This window comes from Pituophis catenifer, unplaced genomic scaffold (genome assembly GCF_029215685.1).
Source record: "Pituophis catenifer annectens isolate HBS135680 unplaced genomic scaffold, rPitCat1.0.hap2 SCAF_2, whole genome shotgun sequence".
Classification (NCBI taxonomy): domain Eukaryota; kingdom Metazoa; phylum Chordata; class Lepidosauria; order Squamata; family Colubridae; genus Pituophis; species Pituophis catenifer.
In genome coordinates, this window is record NW_027256882.1 from 98,374,660 (window position 1) to 98,396,887 (window position 22,228).

The 22,228-nt window shown below is 37.0% G+C and overlaps 1 protein-coding gene and 1 long non-coding RNA gene across 12 annotated transcripts; one reads left to right on the plus strand and one right to left on the minus strand.

The window, feature by feature from the left end:
* The first annotated feature begins 4,312 nt into the window (after positions 1-4,312).
* HNRNPH1 (heterogeneous nuclear ribonucleoprotein H1) lies at positions 4,313-20,249 on the plus strand. Of its 10 annotated transcripts, none has more exons than XM_070937247.1 (15): positions 11,985-12,059; positions 12,716-12,986; positions 13,100-13,234; positions 13,787-13,942; positions 14,109-14,252; positions 15,625-15,763; positions 16,609-16,787; positions 16,879-16,950; positions 17,007-17,140; positions 17,252-17,387; positions 17,750-17,833; positions 17,965-18,015; positions 18,863-18,955; positions 19,172-19,237; positions 19,517-20,249. In XM_070937247.1, exons 2-15 carry the CDS (start codon positions 12,974-12,976, stop codon positions 19,633-19,635), a joined length of 1,521 nt encoding a protein of 506 aa, XP_070793348.1. In that variant the 5' UTR covers positions 11,985-12,059; positions 12,716-12,973; the 3' UTR covers positions 19,636-20,249. The 10 variants fall into 10 exon arrangements, with proteins under 10 accessions (XP_070793345.1, XP_070793344.1, XP_070793346.1 ...); XM_070937250.1 differs by having other exon boundaries at positions 13,106-13,234; XM_070937251.1 differs by having other exon boundaries at positions 12,716-12,977.
* On the minus strand, positions 6,682-11,969 carry LOC139312452 (uncharacterized). 2 transcript variants are annotated; one of them, XR_011599999.1, is made up of 4 exons: positions 11,606-11,969; positions 7,826-7,926; positions 7,148-7,243; positions 6,682-6,957 (listed from the first exon to the last, which is right to left on the minus strand). It is a non-coding gene; the product is annotated as an uncharacterized lncRNA (long non-coding RNA). The 2 variants fall into 2 exon arrangements; XR_011600000.1 differs by lacking the exon at positions 6,682-6,957 and having other exon boundaries at positions 7,144-7,243; positions 11,606-11,956.
* Positions 20,250-22,228: the final 1,979 nt, after the last annotated feature.

Below are 22,228 nucleotides of genomic sequence, written 5' to 3' on the forward strand. Positions count from 1 at the left end.
CGATGATGCTACGGGAGCGCTGACAACATTGAGGGGAAGCTGTGCCGATCTAGTCAAGGCTGCATGCTGCTGAATGCTGGAACCAGCTGGTTGCTGAGTGGAGCTTCCCCCAGGCATCCAGGGGGATATTACCGATGCTCTGACTTCCCCAGATGACCCCCACTGATGGCGAGCCCCACCGGTCTGGGGAAGTCGGAGGGTCGGTAATATCCCCCTGGATGCCTGGGGGAAGCTCCGCGCAGCAACCAGCTGGTTCCAGCATTCAGCAGCATGCAGCCTTGAGATCGGCACAGCTTCCCCTCAATGTTGTTGGCGCTCCTGATCATCGGTCAGCGCCAGCAACTCAGATTCGGGTACCTGGCATATAAGACGACCCCCGACTTTTGAGATGATTTTCCTGTGTTAAAAAGTCATCTTATACGCCGGAAAATACGGTATTTCATTCCTTTGCACACATGAAAAAATGACACTATATAGAGTAGCCATTGATACTGCCTTAGGAAGTTCAGCACTGAACATTGTACTCAATATTTGGGTATATCAACTATACCATCAACTTATGTTCCTAGAATCCACTTTTCTAACATATACACTTGTATTGACACTTCAAAGCTACATATCATACTACATATCATATAGGCAGGAATGCTAAAAGCACATAGATATTTCTGTGAGAAGCTGAACAAAATAAGATTGTAAATTAATGTAAAGAACACTGTTTTTTTGCCAGTTCATACAACTGATATGCCTCTGGTAAGGAAAGCAAGTTAAAAGTCCATTAATAAGTCTGCTAATGCTGAAAACGGCTCACTTACTGGAACAAACCTTTTGAAAAATGTACAACATTCCCCTTTTTCAATAGCTTATGTGTTTCTAAGAATTTTCAACTGATAATGTGAAACTTCAGCAATGGAAGAAAATCCAATACTATTTTCATGGTGCAACATGGTTAATTCCTGGTTCAGTAAATTGTGAGGAGTTAGGCAATTGAGTTAATTTAATGGCTCAAGTAAACAGAAGTTAGTATATTGCACAAACATGCCAATCTTGACAGTTATCTTCAAATTAATGTAGCAAGAAAAAATCTTGGAAAACCATTGAAACAATATTTTGTCTTCTAGTTACATTAAAGTAATTCAAACATATCTTTATTTTTAAAAATATGTTGTGAAAGGCTGAATATGAATACATTCTGGTATCAGAAATTCTCCAATATAATAATAGTTGGAAGGGACCTTGGAGGTCTTCTAGTCCAACCCCATCAAATGGTTGTCCAATCTCTTCTTTAAAACCTCCAGTGTTGGAGTACCCACAACTTCTGGAGGAAAATCTTTCCACTGATTAATTGTTCTGTCAGGAAATTTCTTAATTATAGGTTGCTTCTCTCCTTGATTAGTTTCCATCCATTGCTTCTTGTCCTGCTTTCAGGTACTTTGGAGAATAGTTGACCCCCTCTTTGTGGCAGCATCTTAGTTATTGGAACATTGCTTTCATGTCCTTTTCAATAAACTAGACATATCCAATTCCAGCAACCATTCTTTATATATTTTATCCTCCAGCCCCTTAATCATCTTTGTTGCTCTTCTCTTCTCTGAACTCTTCCTAGTGTTTCAGCATTTTTTTTCACACCATGATGATCAAAACTGGATGCAGTAAGTGTGGTCTTACCAAGGCATTATAAAGTGATATTAATACTTCATGTGATCTTGATTCTATCTGTTAATGCAGCCTAGAACTGCAATGGCTTTTTTTAGCAGCTGCAGCACACTGCTGGCTCATATTTAAGTGATTGTCATTAGGATTCCAAGATCCCACTTGCAATTACTACTATTGAGCCAGGTATCACATATTCTATACCTGTGTACTTCGTATTTCTTGTCTAAATGTAGAACCTTTAATCAGCATTGAATTTTATTTTGTTAAATGGGGTCCAATGTTCAGGTCTGTCAGGATCCTTCTGTATCTTAAGCCTATCTTATATTTACACATTATTAGTTTTGTTTCTGTGATGTCTGTGCTTAGTGTTGTCCTCTTGTGTAGTTTTTAAATTTTCCAAAATTTTGTGGATCATTACATCTTTAACTGAAAAAATAAATAAAAAACCTGACAGTGATTTATATTATGTCAACATATATATTTAAGGTAACACATCACCCTGCAAAGTAAACATCACTTTAGATGAGCATTTTTTTAAAACAGCCTGGTGGTCCATTTATGATTGTTGATTTTGTGATCCATTAAATTTTGCTAATTGAGTACACCATAGTTAAATCAACTATAGATAAACAGGCCACACACACCTTCCTCCAGAAACTTTTTTTAGTCTTTTCTTTTTTGGGTTGTAGATGATTGGCAAAATGGAAAAACTGGACACTCTTGACTGTGTTCTAAATCTATGCTTCTGATCCAAATATCCAAATATTAGCATTAGCTGAGATGGGATGGAGAGGATGAGAGACATGCATAACACATTTCAAGAAACCTGTTAGATCAAGTGAACAATTTATTCAGTTTAGCATTTTGTTTATGCAATGGCAGAGTAAGCACAAATATGGATAAAGGATAGGAGTTCTCTGTTTCTGTGATTTCAGACTAACTTTTCATTAATAGCTTAACCCATGAATCTGGCCAATCTCCATTTAGCTGCAGTTAAGGAATAAGATGGCCATATTTTCAGTTCTTACTCCCCCCCTTATCTTAAATTATGGAAGCTAAATCCTAATGAAAATTTAAAAAATCAGAATAAAATAAAGGAAAAATATTAACAAACTAAGCTATTCCTAGTGAATAGAGGAATTTGCAGAGATTTGCTGTATTACTCTGTTGGAACAAAACTACTACAAAGGCTTTAGCATCTTAAAAAGAAATGAATTAGAGTCTTGTATGGCATACATGCTAGAATTTTGCCAAAAACTAAGTATGGAATACTGGATTCACTCTAGCCTCCATCCATTTGTCTTTGGGTTGAGTGGTGTCATACACTGGAGCTGGAGGTAAGAAAGCAGTTTTCTCTGTAAAATTTGAGTTTTCTAACTTTTATTTTTCCAAGCAAGAAGCAATGCTTCATCTGCAAACTTCCCAGGTGGCAAACTATTTCTCCTAGTAATTTGTAGACCTCCATATCCACAGTATGAACTGTTTTATCCTAATACCCTCTATTCTGATGAACCATCATCTCTCAATTCATGCATAACATATTCCATTTTTCCTTTTTATGTACACTGAGAGCATATGCACCAAAGACAAATTCTTTGTGTGTCCAATCACACTTGGCCAATAAAGAATTTTAATTCTAATTTTAATTTTAATTCATTATGGTTTAACAATGGATATTTGAAAATAGAGGCTTTATGGGAAGGGGAGGCCCTCCATCTTGGAGCTATTTGGTCAACTGGATTAGGCCTATAGCAGGGTCCCCCTTGGTAGACTCACCTTTAGGCTTTAGCAAAATAGTACTGCAGCCTTCATCTGGCCATGGTAATTACTTTTATAGACCATGACAAAACAAGGACAATACAGTCTTGTATATATTGCCTTGGCAGCAAATCAACTGCAAGTGTCTTATGTGGCTTATGAGCATGTTTGAAATAGTATATTGGAAACATGCAAGAAAAATATAGCAATGGGGATCCAGATGTTAACTACTCCGGACCCCATAAGCCTGAGTGAAAAAAGTCTTTACAAGCGAACCTGAAGAAGCAGACTAAAGGTGTGCACCAGAGAAGATAGGACAGCACTGACAATATTGTTTTGAATATAGATTTCCCAGGAAAATATGAAAGGAGACAAAGGTTTTATTTGCATGGCAGCCTTTTGGAATTTAGTCAGACTTCCTTCCCTCTTCGGAGAGCTTCCTAGAGCGGTTGTCTGTCGCGGCCTTGTGAAACCAAACTATTCGCTCCCCTTGTGGTTTTCCAGCGCCCAAATACAAAGACCCTGGGACTTTAAAGGGAAGAAAGAGGGGCTGAAAATGGTGCCTTCGTAACCAGGCGATTGGTTGGCTGCAGAGGACGGGCGTGGGGAGGGGTTATTTAATCTGATGTCACAAGCCTACAAGTGGGGGAACGAGTTATTTATAGAGGCGGAGAGCAGCTGCGCGGACGCTCGGTGAGTGGCGGGGCGAAGGGCGCTCGGGGGCGGCCTTCGGAGGTTGGGGGGGGAGGGGGTAACTTCGGCGGTCGGAACCGAGCCTTTCCCAGAAAGCCGCGATAGCGGCGCCGTTGATTTAACCGCTTCATACCTTCCGGGTATTGTTTTAGCATCCCACTTGACTGATTTATTCGTCGCCCTTCGCATCCTCCTTGATCGTCCCCGGCCGCAAAGCAGAAGAGAAACGACGAGAGAAAGCGATGGATCCGTGTCACACCGAGGAGACTGGCCCAGAAATCCCCGGCCTTGGTGAGAGGGCGCCGCTGAGCAGCGAAGGGAGGGAGGGAGGGAGGGAGGAAGGAATCTGCGGCCTAGCGACGGTTGAGGCCGTTGCTGCGGGTTTTCGTGCGTTGGCGCAGATCGGGGAGGGGGAGGGGCCTCGCTTCACACACTTCGGCCCGATGCGAAGTCTCCTTTCCCCAAACACGCGGCCGGCGAAAGGGATTCCCTCCTCGCGTCGGTGAATTGTCCCGCGTGGCTTTTTAAAGAAAGCACCGGGGAGGGGTGGGGGGCTTCCCTCCCAATTATCCTGAGCGCCTATTCCTTCCCTTCCCCCGCCCTTTCTTTTGACCACGTCCTGCCTCCGCCATTGTCGTGGGTGTTTCCTCGAGGCGCCCCTCGCGTCTCGACTGGCCGGCTGCAGCGAGGAAGTGGCGGCTAGGGTTGATTCGGCCTTCTGTTCCATACCGGATTGTAGTAAAAAGAGGGCGGAGGTAAAGGATCTCTGGACGGAGGAAAGATCTGCAATGGTGGTTAGGTTGGAAATCCCCGAAATGGAAGGCAACGGGACACGTGACCGACGGCAATAACAAAACCGAGCGAACGGATCTAGCTCTGGTCGACCCTCGCCCCACTGCGCAATATAACGCCCTTTGGTCGAGCTCTGTTTTGAGCGGCCTTCTCATGTATCGTGTCGCCCAAAGAAACGAAAGCTTTGCTCTTCCCACGAACTGCCCTGTTCGTAATTAGGCCGTGTAATGGGAGTAATGATGGAATGGTAAAAAGATGGAATCGTGGGGCTCCCTCGTAAGCAATGCTCTGCTGGACCGGGCTCTTGAGCCGTCTAGCCCAGTGGACTGCTCTCACCTGACCAGCCAGCTGTATAAGGAAGCCCGCTAGTCTCCCAGCAGATGGTCTTGAGAGCAACCACGTTGCCATTAAAGCTAATTGTTTGTTGTGGAAACCGAGGTTCTTGTGTAAGAAAACGTACAAATTAATGTCAAGAAGGGGTCCCTTATTTTAAAGCTCTTAATAGAGCAGGGATGGGGAACTATGGCCCTTTTATGACTTGTGCACTTCAACTCCCAGAATTCCTGAGCCAGCCATGGAGTTGAAGTCCACAAGTCATAAAAGGGCCATAGTTCCCCACCTCAATAAAGCTTGATTCTATTTCTATTACATTAATCAACATTGATCAAATTCCAAATGAGAATTACAATACTCCAACTGCTAATTTTAGTCTACTATTTTAAGTCTAAAGTAAGTCTTTAAAAGTACTACTACCCCAGTTTTGGGGTAATTTAAGAAGTTTTCTTAATCTTGCGAAAGTTTCCACTGCCTTAAGGATTAAGAATGCTATAGTAGAGGCTAAATGTGTATTATCCTTCAGCTACCTGAAGAAGAGCTGTGCTCTTACAATTTAATTAGTGCAGTGAGCTGTGTTAATCAGTTGTAAGAATCTCTGACAAGTTAGGATTTTAACTTTGGTTCTTTATATAAAACACAGCAGCCTGGTTTGGGCATAACATTAAGCCTTAATGGACAAGTACATATGTTGTGAATCAACAATAAACCAAAACTGTTGCTGATGAAAAAATCTGTGAATTTAGATTAAAAATGTTTTAATGGTATATTGGATTAGTACAGTTTTTCCTTCTGAGAAATTGTCTTCCTCAACTTGCCCATTAATAGACAAACTGAATATAGAATTAATATGGCTGATAGCATACTTGTGACATTAGTTTCAAAACGCATTTGTCAGATTGGCCCTAATGAAAAAGGTAAAGATGTTGTACTTAACAAATCTTTATTGAAATTAAAGTACATATAAAATGGTAATAATTGGATTTGTTCACTGAAAATATTGTGCATGTTGAAATCTATTATTAGTGTAGTAATTTGTGCTCATTAGATAATACTTAGTGTGTTCTCTGAGCAATATCTTGATTTACTAAGCAGTCAAAAAAGCCTTGATCTTGTGAAAACAAAGGTACTCAAGCCAAGATATTTGAAGCTTATTAATGGGAATATTGAGGGTAGAATTGTGTTTGTGTATTCAGTAGCCAGTTGAAAATGGGTTTGACTGATTGGTCAGATAAGGAAATCTATTCAAGAGTGTTCTGGGCCTTCATTAGTTGGTGAACTGGTCTTATATTTTAATAAGTATGCTTTTGTTTTTTGTTTTTGTACTATACCCACAAGAGAAGTAGAAACTATTGTCCTTACATTTTCAGTAATATACTTTAATATTGTGTTGTGTGTTTGCAATAAAAAATAAGTTTGTTAATGTATCTCTATGTAAAAGACAACTGTTATGTCTTATAAGATGGTTTCCTCCACTTTGGACCTATAAGTAGCCACTATTGCAAATTGCATCAAATTCCTAAGAACTGCCCTCTAAAACATCTGCTTACTGTTGGTCATATAGATACATTTATAAACAAGTCTCTATTTAAATGGAGATAGTAGGCAAGATACTCATGAAAATTTTGAATATAATTAAAATATAGTGCAGATTATAAACCGAAGAATTTGCCAATATAAAAATGAAAAGGATGGAGTGCCTTGAGATATTTGAAGTTTCTTTGGCTACAAAACATAAAATGATTTATTATGGTTATTCATGTATCATTCTGCTTCAAAATGAGATGTATTTTAACATGGCATGATAAACAAATCTATTCTAAGAATAGGTACACGCTACAAAGTTATGAACTGAACCCCTAGTAATGAGTTTAAAAATGACAGTGTAAATTAAGGAGAAATAATGCTTACTTACTCTAATTGGTATTCTTGTTTTATTGCATCATTTCTGAAATTTTCATTCACATCTAAGACCAAAATGAGTATGTCTTTCAGATTGTCAGAATCCATTCTGCAAACGAAAATTAGATTGTATTTCACTTTGAGTTCAATTAATTGTTTTCACTTAATAACTAGGATTGCACTCTCTCAGATGAGTATTTTAATATATTTTTCATGTCTTAGTACTTGCCTCATTTTCATGTTATTGGAACTTTTTCCAAAACCCTTTAACTAAAATGTATTTCTACATATTTCATTCTTTATAAATATTCATGGAATTCGTAGTTTTCAGAAACTTATATTAGAATTAGAAAATATTTCTTGTGTCCATATTACTTTTTGTCTTAAAACTGTCGTAGCCTTGAGTTTTGCATACACTGAATTCTTAAGCTTGATTAAAATTCAATCAAACATTGCTAAGATCTGCTGTTATAAACTACCAAATGCATCTGTTCCTGAATCTTTAAAGATTCATGAGTATATAAGCATTTATGGCATTGTAATATATCATTTATATTCCTTACAAAGTGGCACTGAGAGCTAACCTTGAATATGTAATATTCAAATACATGATTACATTCTTCTCTGAAGGATTTTTTAATTTTTTTTCTCTAGCATTAAAAAAAGGTCTTAAGTAGCAAGAAATACATACCTCATTGTCCTCTCATAAAGCCAGATTTCATGTGAAGGTTTTCTAGATATTCCAGTTGAATTCCTTTTCTTCTCTTTATCCTATAGTGACTTCATGCATTTCTATATTTTAAAAATAGAGAATAGAAAGTATACTAATTAAATGTTTTGCAAATGCTTTCAAGTGCATCTAATTCTAATTCTTCCCTACATTTTACATCTTTCTACTTACTTAGAGCCTAATATAAAGCATATATGTCTATTGAGATTTTCAGTCATGGTTGTCCCAAAGGTACTTTTTCAAGAGGCAACTGTGGACTTTCTGGTTTTTCTTTGAAGATGTTTCACTTCTCATCCAAGAAGTTTTTTCAGCTCTGACTGGGGAATGGAAGGATTTATATAAATAAATAATAAATAACTTTATTGTCATTGTATGTGTATACACAGTATACCCATACAACGAAATTCACTTAACACCCAAAGACCAGGTCCAACACATAACAATCCCCAAACACACTCCCACCCATCACAAGAGTCCACTTGGAGGTTTATCTGTATCCTCAGGGTTACCTGAGTAGTGCAAGTGGATATGTGTGTGGAGCCTTCTTGGAACTGTTGAAAAGACTGTGGTTGTGGAGCTGTGCTTTCTGCAGGAAGTTTTCTGCCCTGTGTCCCTTCACTGTTGAACACAGGCGCAGGCTGTTGGGGATGAGTCTGTTGTCTGCATCTCAAACTTAAACACAAATGATTCCTGCAGACCACAGGAACACAGTCATTTCAGCAGTTCCAATAAGGTTCCACACCCATTTGCACTAATAATCGGGTGATCCTGAAGAAATGGACAAAACTCCCAAGTGGCTTCAACAACTCTCTAAAAGAATGCAAATGTCCAGCTGTCTGCAAGGAATATAAATCCTTCCATTTCCCACCATCCAGTTAGAATTGAAGAAGCTTCTTGGATAAGAAATGAAATGTCTTCAAAGAAAATCCAGTTGTCTCTTGAAAAAGCACCTTTGGGATAAAGTATGTACATTTGAAAATAGGACCTAATTGAATTGTGGATGAATTTGCTTAAGTATAGATTTAGGATTGCAGTCTTAATATTTAATTAATTAGAATTATCAGTGAATAGATTGCAGATACCTTAGCTTTAACATATCTATTAAAGATAATATAAGTGTCAAACTAGGCTAAGTATTGAAATTTCTATTTTAATAGCAATATTTTACCTTCAATGTTTAAATCAACATCAGAATCTCTTAACTGAATCTCCATTGTTGTTTCCTGGCAACAGTGAGTATGTACAGTATATGGAATCTTGACATCAGAACCATCAAAAGACTTGAGTCTACGGTTTAGACTTGTCAGGACTCCCAATTGCTGTAAGCAATAATCGATTTTTTGCCTATATACCTAAAATTAAGATATTCTCTAAATGTGTATCAGTTGAATTAAGAAATTGTGTTGGTGTAGCAAGATGGTGATGTGGAACTCTATGGAGGTCAAGATACAATCTCAAATCTATAAAGGTTATCACCAAATTATAATTTAATGAGATAGAAAAGGGAAACAAAATACTTGACTAGGAAGAAGGTATATTACATTTGTATCCTGCCACCACTGTCCAAACAACTTTTTTAAATCGAAAGATGGTTATGATCTATATATAACACAGATATAGTAGGTGGTGAAATCAAAATGTACTATGCATACCGGTACAATTCAATGATTTTGTTTTGTGTTAATCCATTTTGGGAAGTGACTGCATCTAGATTAAGAGAATATATGATCCTAACTTTGTGCCTCAATGGGATCTCTGCCAGCGTATATATCCTGGTTTGTATATACTTTTTGAAAGATCTAACTTCAAGAGCTTCCAAGAGGAAATCTAAAAGTTTCAAGTTTGCTTAAATCTTTCAGTTGTCATCAGATTGTAGTCTATATTATCTACATATGGCTGTAATCTCAATTTAATACCAATAACATATTTAAAATCATAACTAGTTTTGGCAGAAAGAAACATATCTCAGGAATTGTATGGAGATAGATAATTCCCTCTAGTTTTGTCAGACTCAAAACTTTCAATAGCCAGGCAAGCCAGTCCAGATAAATTGCCACTGTTTCAGTGATGTCTTTTGATTAAAATGAGTTGAGAGCAAACACATAACCTAAAGTAAAATAGATGCAAGTATATATTGTAGTATTAAAGTATACTTTTTAGATTTCTCCCTGTATCAAGTCAAGTAAATGTTTGGTCTAGTGGTTAAGGCACCAAGCTAGAAAGCAGGAAGCCATGAGCTCAAATCAAGCCTTAGCTATGAAAGCCAGCAGGGTGACTTTGGGTCAGCCAGTCTCTTTCTCAGCCCAACCACCTCACAGGATAGTTATTGTGGGAAAAATAGGAGGAGGAAGATGTGTTTGATATGTTTGCTGCTTTGAGTTATTTATAAAAATAACTCAAAATAAGATGCTTGCTGAACCAATCCTTCCAGATGGATTGGACTTCATGCTGGTATTTAGCAAAACTATTTCTGAAGTAGAGTCAGTTTGACGTAGTGGTTAAGGCACCAGACTAGAAATAGGGAGACCATGATTCTAATTTGGCCTTGGGCACAGAGCCAACTGGGTGAGCTTGGACCAGTCATTCCCCCTCAGCTCTTGGAAAGAACCAATGGAAAAACCACTTTTGAAAAACCTTCCCAAGAAAACTGCAGGGACTTGCGAACATACATATAAGCACAATTAAAACCTGTTTCTGCTAAGTTATATGAAACAAAACATGTGCAATGTTAAGGTGCTACATAAAATTACTTAAATTATTATATCTATAGACTTGGGCAATTCATATGTGTCAATGCCTAATCCTGAAATAATTCATGTTGGTTTGAATTTTTAGGAACTGATCTTTAGTCCCATTCTCATTTCAGTCAAAACTTTCTTGATACTCAACTTCAGGTATTTGAATGTTCACCACTTAGCAACTGATTCAGGAATTATTCCAATTCATCATAATATTTTAATTAAGTGGACAACTGTAGTCCCAAATGTGCTTTTTCTTCTTGGATGAGAAGCAAAATGTCTTCAAGGAAAAACAAAGTCCAACTGCCTTTTGAAAAAGTACCTTTGGGATAACCATGACGTATGAATCTCCATAGACATTTAACTGGACAACTGCAGCTGTGTAAAAGGTTGTCATTTATATTTAGCTATACAGCAAATGTAATATACAAGGTAATAGGATTTTCTGGTACATGACTGTCTTCTAAAAATCTGACTCTTGAAAATTACTAAGATTGAACTTAAAATTGGCAATGAGAATTGGCAATTTCCAAGAGGTTAATACTGTAATTGCAATGCAGCTTGTGTGGAAGTTGGGGTGGAAGACAAGATTTTTCTTCATTATTAAAATACATTTTAATAATCCCTATCCTTGCACTTAGAGATGTCGGTGTTAAAAAAATATGGGCACTTTTCAGTATAAAAAGCTTTTGGAAACACATTTAAACTTTTCCTTGATTTTTTTTTTAACTAAGTAAATTTATGACTTGTTAATTAGAAATAATTTTAAAAAGTTCACCCAAAGCGAACTAGCTATTTGGTACTTGCATGTTTTATTTTGGTCGTGGTAAGGTGGGGAAGAATTGTGATGCTCAAATTCTTAATAGAACAATTAGTCTGGCTCTCAAGAAGAAATATTTCTTGGACCTATGTTGCAGGACTTCATTTGCAGGATTAATAAATAAATAGATACATTGTTGTTTGGCCTAGAAGATAATCTATTATAAGACGCGAAGCTACTTACGTATATTTCATGCAATTGAGGCTTTTTGAAAGCTGTAATTCAGTGAGTTAAGACTCAGGCAGTGTCGTTTGGCGGGAGGATACATGATTAAGGTCTTTGTCCGCTGAGCGGAACCGAAATGAGTTTCTCTCGCGCCTTCTTCAAGGATACCGCTTCTACTGGGCCAATCTCTAACGGCACAGCCAACCCCTCCTCTTATCTGTTTTGGCTACAGATAACTTTTTGCCTTCGTTTCCCGCTTCCTTAGCGTCTCACCCGTCACCGGATCTTAGATGCGGATTTGAGTAAACTTCAAGTCGCCGCCCATTTCTCTTAAGTGTCGTTTTATAGAGCCGCCATTTTTTCCCCGTTTCTATGTACTTTCGCAATTTTTCTCTGGAGGATCAAGTCTACTTAGTCTTCTATATACGCCGTATATGGGCGTATAGGCTACGTTCTGAGTGCAGTGTTAGAGGTACTTGAAAGTCTAAAATTTGTTGCGCATGCTTAGCGGATCATTTTTTATTTTTTTTAGTTGTGAACGTAGTTGCGAAGTCTCGCGATCGACACTTATTCTGAGAAGTTAGCGATTGGCTCAAATGTGTTAAAACTTGCTTTAAGATAAGGTTATAAAAGAAAAGGCTAAACGCAGCTTTGATAAAAGGCTTTGGATGCGTTTATTAAATTGAGCAGCGGAGAATACAAAATTTGAGTTTCGGTGACAGGATAAAAACGTGGCGGGCTTTGTCCTCAGAGCTGCGCGAGTAGTTTTTCCCCTGTCCGGCAGGTTCCTCGCAGTGGGAACGAGGATGATTGCAGGAACTAGCAAATGCTTCAAATAAGGTGAAAGCGACTCTAGTTTAATTCCGGGGAAGTTTTATTTCGAATTATATTCAGTAGGGCCTTCTTTCCCAAGCAAAGTCGACTTCGGATTTGTGCTGTAGAGGGCGGGGTGGCGCTTAAAGATGGGAGTGGGGGGGGAAGGGAAAAGGGAAGAAACAATCTTAAGTACGCATGCGCACTACGGGAGGTAATGTACGCGCGTGCGTTTTGGGCTCCATTTTCAGCCACGCCGCGGCCGACTTAGAAGAAGGTGAGCTTACTTTTAGTTTAGTAATTTGTTGGTTGCAGACTAGTTCGAAGGACTTCCGAATTTGGGATCCATCTCTTCAGCCGGTTGTTCTCTTCAGGTTACTAGCAGCAGTCGAAGCGCGTTTTTTGAGGTGAAAGCGGCACTAGGGCCTGGCCGAGCGGAAACGCATTACTCGTTCGCCGCCATTTCCTAAGAACGCAGCGCGTACCGCTACAGCCGCCCGGCTTTCTGTGTTTGGAGAGGTGAAGTGACTCTTCAAACCGTCTCCAGTGTCCTGGACGAGGATATCGGTCGCCATGTGTACGTGGGGTAGGCATTGGAAAAGCGGAGATGGGCAAACGCGAAGTCTGGGGGGCGTTATATGGGCCGGGTTGCGAAATTTCTACCCCACTCAGTGTGGCGACGTTTTTGTCTGCCCCTAGCAACAGAAGGCGAAACAGAGACCACCCTCACATCTGGCATGATGTTGAACACGGAAGGCGGTGATGGTTATGTCGTAAAAGTGCGGGGATTGCCCTGGTCCTGCTCTGCAGATGAAGTGCAAAGATTTTTCTCTGGTAAGTTTTCCGTCTCTTGTTCTGGCTAAGCCGTACAATAAAGCTTTCCTTTTCCCGGAGCAGCTTGGTATTTCCGGGGGCGAGTTTTGTGGGGAGTTTTCCTTTTCAGATCCGGTAAAATGTGAAATACTCCTTTTTCGTTGTATAATATTTCATTATGTTGGATGGAGACATTATTTTAGGGAAGTAAGAGAATTGTGGTGGTTCTGAGTATACCTCCCTTGGTGAGAAAGAAATTCCTGTTTCGAGAATATAATCTTTTTGATAGCAATGTACTTTGTGATTAATGGGTTGTGCCTATTACCTTGTTAATTAGAATCATTTCCTCACCGGCTTAAATTGTTAATTAATTTGTTCTTTATGTAGCCTGTAATATATACTGTAAATAGTATCTTTTCCTCTTCCTATTTCAGAATTGTTTGACAATAATTCTTTTTTGCTTAATTTTGTTTCCAGTTTTATGGTTTGGATAATAGCCTTAAGCACTGTTATATACATTTGACTTTTGCTAGAAGTCTCCTTGTGTGTTTAACTCACTCCACTTTTTCTTAGAATGCAAAATATTAAATGGATCTTCAGGGGTCCGTTTTATCTACACAAGAGAAGGAAGACCAAGTGGAGAAGCATTTGTTGAATTAGAAACAGAAGAAGATGTGAAATTGGCATTGAAAAAAGACAGAGAAACAATGGGACACAGATATGTTGAAGGTTTGGATTAAATTGACCTAGTAACTGATCAGTTATTTTGGGTGGAATTTAGATGCATGAGTATTTTTTGTGTATATAAATGTGATCCTGTTCTCCAAATGATTGTCGTGCATTAGCCTTTTTATGCCAGATTCCAGAATTCATTAATTCTAAGTGCCTCTTGCAGTCTTCAAGTCAAACAACGTTGAAATGGATTGGGTTCTGAAGCATACTGGTCCTAACAGCCCTGATACTGCTAATGATGGTTTTGTACGTCTTAGAGGACTTCCATTTGGTTGTAGCAAGGAAGAAATTGTTCAGTTTTTCTCAGGTATGTGGGGTATAAGTCCTAGCTGTAAGTATGGGTAAAGATTAGAATGTAGTGGCTCTGAAATAATGCCAAGTATTAATTTAGTAATAAAGTAAACCATAACCATGCTTATTAAACTCTTAATATTGAATGGTTCTTCCTTTTATGTGTTCAAAAAGACAAAAACTTGAACTATAATTTGAAACATTTACTAAAACTTCAGTTCTTGTTTGATGTTGATAGATTGGAGGGAAAATTATTTTAATTGTTTCACTCCACTTAGACAAGTATTGTAAATGCTTGTTAAAATTGACCTGAGTCTCTAGTTAATTAAACTAAACAGTTGATTTTAAATTGGCTGAAAGAGTGGAAAACATTGTAGTGCCCAACTTTGGATATTGTTAATATATCAATCAAAATATCAAAGAATATCAAAGAAGTTTTAATCAGATGAAGTGTTTACAATGTGGGAGGAGGGGAGATGGGTGGGGAAGTGAGAATAAGATAATATGTAGTGTAAACATCTGTATTAAATTTTTGATTTAATATAATCTCTGCTATGTGCTAAAGATATATTACTTTGCAGAGCTGAATATTTTGAAATATTTTCTTTTTGATATACTTTGTTTACATTTATCTACTCTAAAATAAGAAATAGAACATTTTCTGACATTAAATATCAATACATAAAATTATTTTTCTATGTTTATAAAAAGGACTGGTTTCATGTTTTGCAATGTCTTTATAGTTGTATAAAATTGACTTAAAAGTTCATGCATTTATATAGCAAAAATTAAGAGTAAAACAAATATAAAAATTAGTTTTACATTTAAATGATCTGAATGCACGCAGTAGTCCAAAGAATCTTAAATGTATTTCTGAAATATGAGATCAACTTGCATTAACTTCAGATTTTATTGAAAAATGTCTATTCTAAAGGTCTTGCTACAAACCTTAAAAATGTTTACATTTTAGTTACTTGAAATAATATACAAATCATTGTCATTTTAGAACTGTGAAATATTTTACATAACTATTTTTGAATTATGTATTCTGTAGAATTATTCTTGCTGTGCTTTAATTTTAATTGAAAATTTTAATTTGTTTATATAAAAATGGACTATTGCTTTTCTTAGCATATCCTGCATTAACTTGAGAGAGTATTGTTATTAAAGCTGCAGAAATGTGGCTTTATATAAGCAGGATAAGTTAAGAATGTTATATTTGCTGCATTTATATTGACATGTTTCTGTTATAGAGTTAATACTACGGTGTACTGATTCTAAATATAAAGTATAACTTCTGGTATATTTTTAAAGCTATAAGAAAATCTTGATTGGGCTCGTGATGTTAATATTACCCCCTACTGGGGTTATTTGTCCTTGGGTTGAAGGGTTGGAAATCGTGCCAAATGGGATAACATTGCCGGTGGACTTCCAGGGGAGGAGTACGGGGGAGGCCTTCGTGCAGTTTGCTTCACAGGAAATAGCTGAAAAGGCTCTAAAGAAACACAAGGAAAGAATAGGGCACAGGTGGGGATGGATGGTTGGTTGGATATGTCGCTCTTCTTATGGTAAACTGTTGTTAAATCCATATTCTCTCTTCTTAAGTGCTCACTTTACAATATATACTTTCATATTCTAACACCTCCTTTGTTTTCATAAATATTACTTTCTTTTAATTCATGTGCAGACTGGCTGATGTGCTTGTTTTGCTCTTCCCTATTTCACATTATCTTGTTAATTCTGATTTAGTTTAAAGTTATTTACAGAAGTTGAGAGATTATGGCTTTACATTTCTTTAATAGCACCAATTATGCCTCTAGTTCTAAATACACATAGCCTTTTATTACCATAAGAAAATGTGATTACTAAACTTGTTCTATACAATGATGTAACATTTTCTTGTGTAATTTTCACATAAAAGAATTAACTTTCAAAAATGTCACAAAGGGTTATTCTAAATTTTGTGACTAATTAAAGCATGCATCTGTTGCCTATGCTAATTTGCTATGCAAACGCATAGGTCTTGTGAGCACATAAAGCTTATTGTAATGTATTGATGGGTTAAAGTTCTGGCGGAGGCTAGCTTTTTAACCCTCTTCTCAATTGCCATATGAGCAAAACATGGGTGCTGTTGAGTGGACATGTTTCCCTCCAGAGCATATTTTGACTATTAGCTGTCATTAACCCTTAAGGTTGGGATAGCTTAATTAGCACATACTTCAAACTGTTTTTTTTAAAATTAGCCTTGGATAATTCTTACTAAAATCTGGCCTATAATTGTCAGTTCCAAGGCTGCAGGGTCATCTTTTGTAATTTAGTGTGTGTGTTTATAAAAAAAAACTGAACTATTTTTATGTATGTAAACCTTCTAGGTACATTGAAATCTTCAAGAGTAGCAGAGCAGAAGTGCGCACTCATTATGACCCTCCTCGCAAATTAATGGCCATGCAGCGGCCTGGTCCTTATGACCGGCCAGGTGTGGGAAGAGGCTATAACAGCCTTGGCAGAGGCAGTGGTTTTGAAAGGATGAGACGTGGTGCTTACGGTGGAGGTAAGGAAGCACAACTTTTTTTACTGTACAAATTGTCTACAATGAGTGCAGTATTTGGTTCATTTCAATAAATGTTGAATTATGTTTGTAGGCTATGGTGGCTATGATGACTACAATGGATATAATGATGGCTATGGCTTTGGATCTGATAGGTTTGGAAGAGGTAAGTATTCTTTATACGGGTAGTGAAGAAACATAGTATACATACAAAAGATTTAGAGTGGACTCTCCTCTCTGCAGGAATGTCAGATCATAGATATGGTGATGGATCCTCTACTTTCCAAAGTACAACTGGTCATTGTGTACATATGAGAGGATTACCTTACAGAGCTACTGAGAATGATATTTATAATGTAAGTAGGTTTTTAAAATTGATTTGTTCCATTAATTGAATCACAAACTGATTCTTAATGTATAAGAATTTTTCATAGACTGACAGCTTCTGTATGATGTTCGTTATTTAGTTCTTTTCGCCTCTTAATCCGGTAAGAGTACACATTGAAATTGGACCTGATGGCAGAGTCACTGGGGAGGCGGATGTTGAGTTTGCTACTCATGAAGATGCTGTTGCTGCAATGTCAAAAGACAAAGCAAATATGCGTAAGTTGTATGCTTGATCTACAGCAGGCCTGTCAAACTGGCGGCCAGCGGGCCGGATACAGCCTGCGTAGGCCATGACCGGGCTGGTACAGGCCACACCCACCCTGGCTCCAGAAAGGCAAAAAACATCCCGATACATCGTGATACGTCACATGGTATGGCCCGTGATGCGATCGGGTTTGACACCCCTGATCTACAGCATTACACTATTTCTATCAATATTAGATAGTTGAATAAATTGTATTATTTCTTAATGTTGAACAATATATTTGCAATGAAAAACCTAAAGTTACTTAGGTCTTCATTGAAAATTTGATGGATTTGTGTGAGCGAAGTGCATTTTTGTCTTTGTATTTCTACAGAACACCGATATGTAGAACTCTTTTTGAATTCTACAGCTGGAGGAAGTGGTGGTGCATATGGAAGTCAAATGATGGGAGCAATGGGTAGGTGTAAACAATTTAGTTTCACGTTAGTGCTGCTGATATTTAACAAAACTGGCTGATGTAGTGATTTATGAAGTTCCTGTTCGTTCTAAATTATCTGAAACTGAAATTCAACTTTGTTTTAATCACAGTCAAAGAAACTGAAGGGGTGGTTCAAGATTGGAACACTAACACATTGGCAGGTATACAACTTTTAGATATACATTCCAACAATTAAGTTAAATATTGTGTGTGTATGAATGGAGCAAAGAATAGTTCTAGTTTGGGGAGTGGTAATAGTGGGGAATGTTGGTATTTATCAAATTTATATTGCCACTCATCACAAGAGAAGTAATGTTGCTATTTCCTTGTTGAATTAAGAATTTATGATAAAACACAAATTGTACTATATTTGGCACATGAAACAAGGAAAATAAAAATTGACATCTGCTTATATCACCACTAATTCCTTACAGCAGATTAGCAGCTATTAATTTACAGCAGATATTAATTTTAGTAATGTCCTATTAAATTCCTAGATCTATTTGATTTTCAGCATATACTTTTCAGTATTGCATAGAGGCAATTTCAAATGCTGAGTTTGCTTATGGAAATTCTTAGTTGTTTCATCTGGTGTAAAGGGTATGTGTGCTGTTGTTATAGCACTTTGCAAAATGATTTTATTTTGCCAAGTAAAGTTAAGAAAACTAAAGTTCATAAGGAACAATAAAATCACTTTCCTTACAAATTGACCAGCTGGCAATATTGAATTTAGAAGCCACAAAAGTAAATTATTTGAATGCTGGTGTTTAGAGAGGTCTTCCCTGACAGTTAAGGAAGAGAAAGTATTTATTAACAAAGCTTATATGGCTGCCCAAGTTCGCTCTCAGTGACTCTGGGCAGCTTACAACGAATTGCTACAAGAAGACAGTTTTGTGTTTCATGTAGACCTCTGGGCAAATGAATGAAATTTGTTTACGTGGACTATAATTCATACTCTTTATAAAATACAGTGATAGTAATTAACATACAATATTCTTAACTTTAAAGGAAGCCAATCCAGTTATGGTGGTCCAGCTAACCAGCAGTTAAGTGGGGGTTATGGAGGAGGCTACGGTGGTCAAAGCAGCATGAGTGGATATGGTAAGATGTTTTTATTAATCTTTAGAGGCTATTTAGAATTGCATTTGAATTATTTAGCCATTTATATGAGGGTCATCATGCTTCAGCAAACAAGTGCAGATATTTTGAGTTTGTCCCAAGTATTTGGTTTTAGCTTTAGAACATCAAAATCTAGAGGAGCAAGATCAATGGAGAGCCACTGATTGAGCATAGATTTTTTTTTAAATCTGAAAATAGTTTGGCAAATGCCGAGTGATCAAGATTTGGATCCAATCCACATGAAACTAGTTCTGGCATCTAATGGTATGTAATGTGGTCATGTGTATTATTTTGTGCAGTAGAGGGAGGGCATGAAGCTATTCCAGGATTTGATTCTATTCTGTTTTGCAAAAATCTGGGAAATTGTTTGCAGTTGGCTTTATAGACATCTTAAAACATACAATGACATAGAAGGAAGTTTGTCTTTTTAATAGTACAGGATTATGCAAGGTGATATAAGAGGGGAAACTTGGGAAGAGCATGTTGCCTTGGAAATAGCACTGCACTTTTGTACTAAATTGTATAATATGTTATCTGCTCTAGGTAACCAGAGTGCAATGAACAGCAGCTACTACAGCAGTGGTAATCGTGCATCCATGGGGGTGAATGGCATGGCTGGAATGTCTAACATGTCCAACATGAGTGGTGGCTGGGGAATGTAACTTGTCACCTGATTTTTTTTGTCAACTTTTTTAAGAAAACAAAAAACTAAGTTTAACAGTTTTGCAATACAAGCTTGTGATTTATGCTTTACTTGTAAGTGAAATCAGGATCATTTTAAAACATTCAGGTTCAGTATTTTTGAATATGCTGAAACATTCATCTAGGGTGTAAGTCCAGTAAAGAAGTTCCTGTTAAACAACTCTCAGCTTTTTCCAGTTTTTGTTGTAGGAATGTATTTGAGCAGTAAGTGTATTTAGGTTAAAGCTGTTTCAATTATGTTAAATGTTGCTCTTATACCACATAACACCAAACACTGTTTTCAGTGCATGTTCAGGAACATGCTTTTTGTACAAACAAGTTATAGGAGCTGTGTTGGAAATTCAAGTGAACCTTTGGCATGTTCTAGTTTTTTCTTTTAATATCTTGTAAGGCACATTTACGCTTTTTAAGTTAATAGGGAAATGTGAGGTGCAATACAGCTTACCTTTAGGATTTTGGTCTTAGTGTTCAGATGACATCTGAGACCTTGGTTTAATCTTTCATTGTGTTGTGATTTATTTTTAGGTGTATTGCGCTAAGTAAAACTTGTTCAAATAAAACTTCCTTTTAAAAACTGGGAACATCTCTTGATTTAAGTGAGCATTATATTTCCTGGCAACAATTTTTACATATGCATTTTGCTGCAAGAGTTTTTAATCTGTGAAACCAGCATAACAACACTGAGATCAGATCATGAAGAAAGTATCTTAGCCAAGTTAGTCATAAATGGCAGTTAAAATAAAACTGCATAGAAAAGTAAATGTTACTAAAACAAAAACGGATTATCAATAGGAAATATACTTTGTGTATGAAATTGTTTTGCATAGTTTAAGGAAAACAGATAATTTGTAAAACATTTTTGCCCACATAGTATTTTTTAAAATTGACATTTAAGAGTACCAAAATACATGATTACTGTACTGTTTTAAAGTAAGAGATGTGTAAAATGTTGGTGCATAGCTCCTTCCACTTGATGCAAACTTACATGTTTTCTGATAAAAATAGTGCACAAAGGACATGGAACTTTAACAATATTTTGAAATACAAATATTTCATAGGGCGTCCCCACAGGTTGTGAAATACATGTACAGGTACTCATTTAACATTTGCTCATTCACCAACTGTTCAGAGTTATAGTGGTGCTGAATCATGAGTACTTAACACAGGTCCTTGTACTTACGGCCGTTGTATAGGGTACAGTCATGTGATCACTATTGTGATCTTCATTGCTGGCTTCTGACAGGCAATGTCAATGGGGATCAAATGACCATGGGAAACTGGGACTTTGGGATTAGCCTAACAGTGGCAACTGGGACTCTTAGAATAAACATAAATTGACATGGTTATGTGATAATGTACCTTACAATTGCATCATTTGATGTCAAGAATTCCTAGTCCCAATTACTGTCAATAAGCAAGGATTATCAATACAGTGTGTTAAATGTTGGGGGATGGGGAAAGGAATGGCTATCTGTTAAAAACGATGTCTTGTAAATCTGAATGGGATTTTTCTAGTTTTATCAATTTCTCTTCAATATACAAATGGTAGTTGTAATACTCAATTGTTTACAAGAGTTGTGGGTGGGTGCATTGAGAACCTTTGCCAAATAAGAAATGCAGGATTGAGCTAAGGAATACTATTATTTGGACATTGGGTTTTAACACATGGTAGAGTTTAGACTTACCAATTACATCTGAAGAGCATTCAACAGAGGTCTTCTAAATCAAAGATTTGTTTGACTGCTGCACGAAGTACCAAACCCTGAACTGGTTGTACCTGAAAAAGCTTGAAGGCCATTAGTCTCCAATATATTTACATGTATACTGTATCTGAGGAAGGAATTCCAGTTTGCCTCTTAGTAATGAAATTTATTTTACCTTTCCTGTTCATGTTGTGGTTCTTTCTATACCATCACTTTTTAATTCTGTGTCTTCCTCATCCAACCTTTCCTCTGAACCATGTTATTGCTTCAGCCATTTAAATTTATCTTTTTGCCTTATTGAATTTCAAATATGCCTATATTTTTTTTATCCTCAAATTGTTTTATTTCAATTTCAAGCTGTACAAAATGGCATTTCCCATTTTATTTTTTCCAACTTGATTCTGGAGTTAATACATAGCGATTATTTATTAATCTTTAATTATTCCAACACGAGTTTGACACCCCTGGACTAGTACAACATACAGGCAATGTTTATAATGATGCTACTTAACTTTACCCCTTTTAGTGATTTCCATCTAACAGATCCAAATTAGTAATTGAAGACTCAACTGCTTGCTTTTTCAGGATGTTCGTTTCATAGTCATTCTTGTCTAAGTCTCTTAAGATACAAAGACATGACAACATTTACCATATGTGATTTATGCAGCTTTTAATGCTTTGCAGTTACTCTGTAAAGCTATGTAATTCCTGCCTAATTGTAAAAAAAAAAAAACATTCGAAGTTATAATAGTACTGAAAAAAATGACTTCATTGTTGCAGCAGCTGTGCAATCAGGTGATCCAAATTTGGGTGCTTGGCAGCAGACATGCATTTACAATGGTTGCAGCAT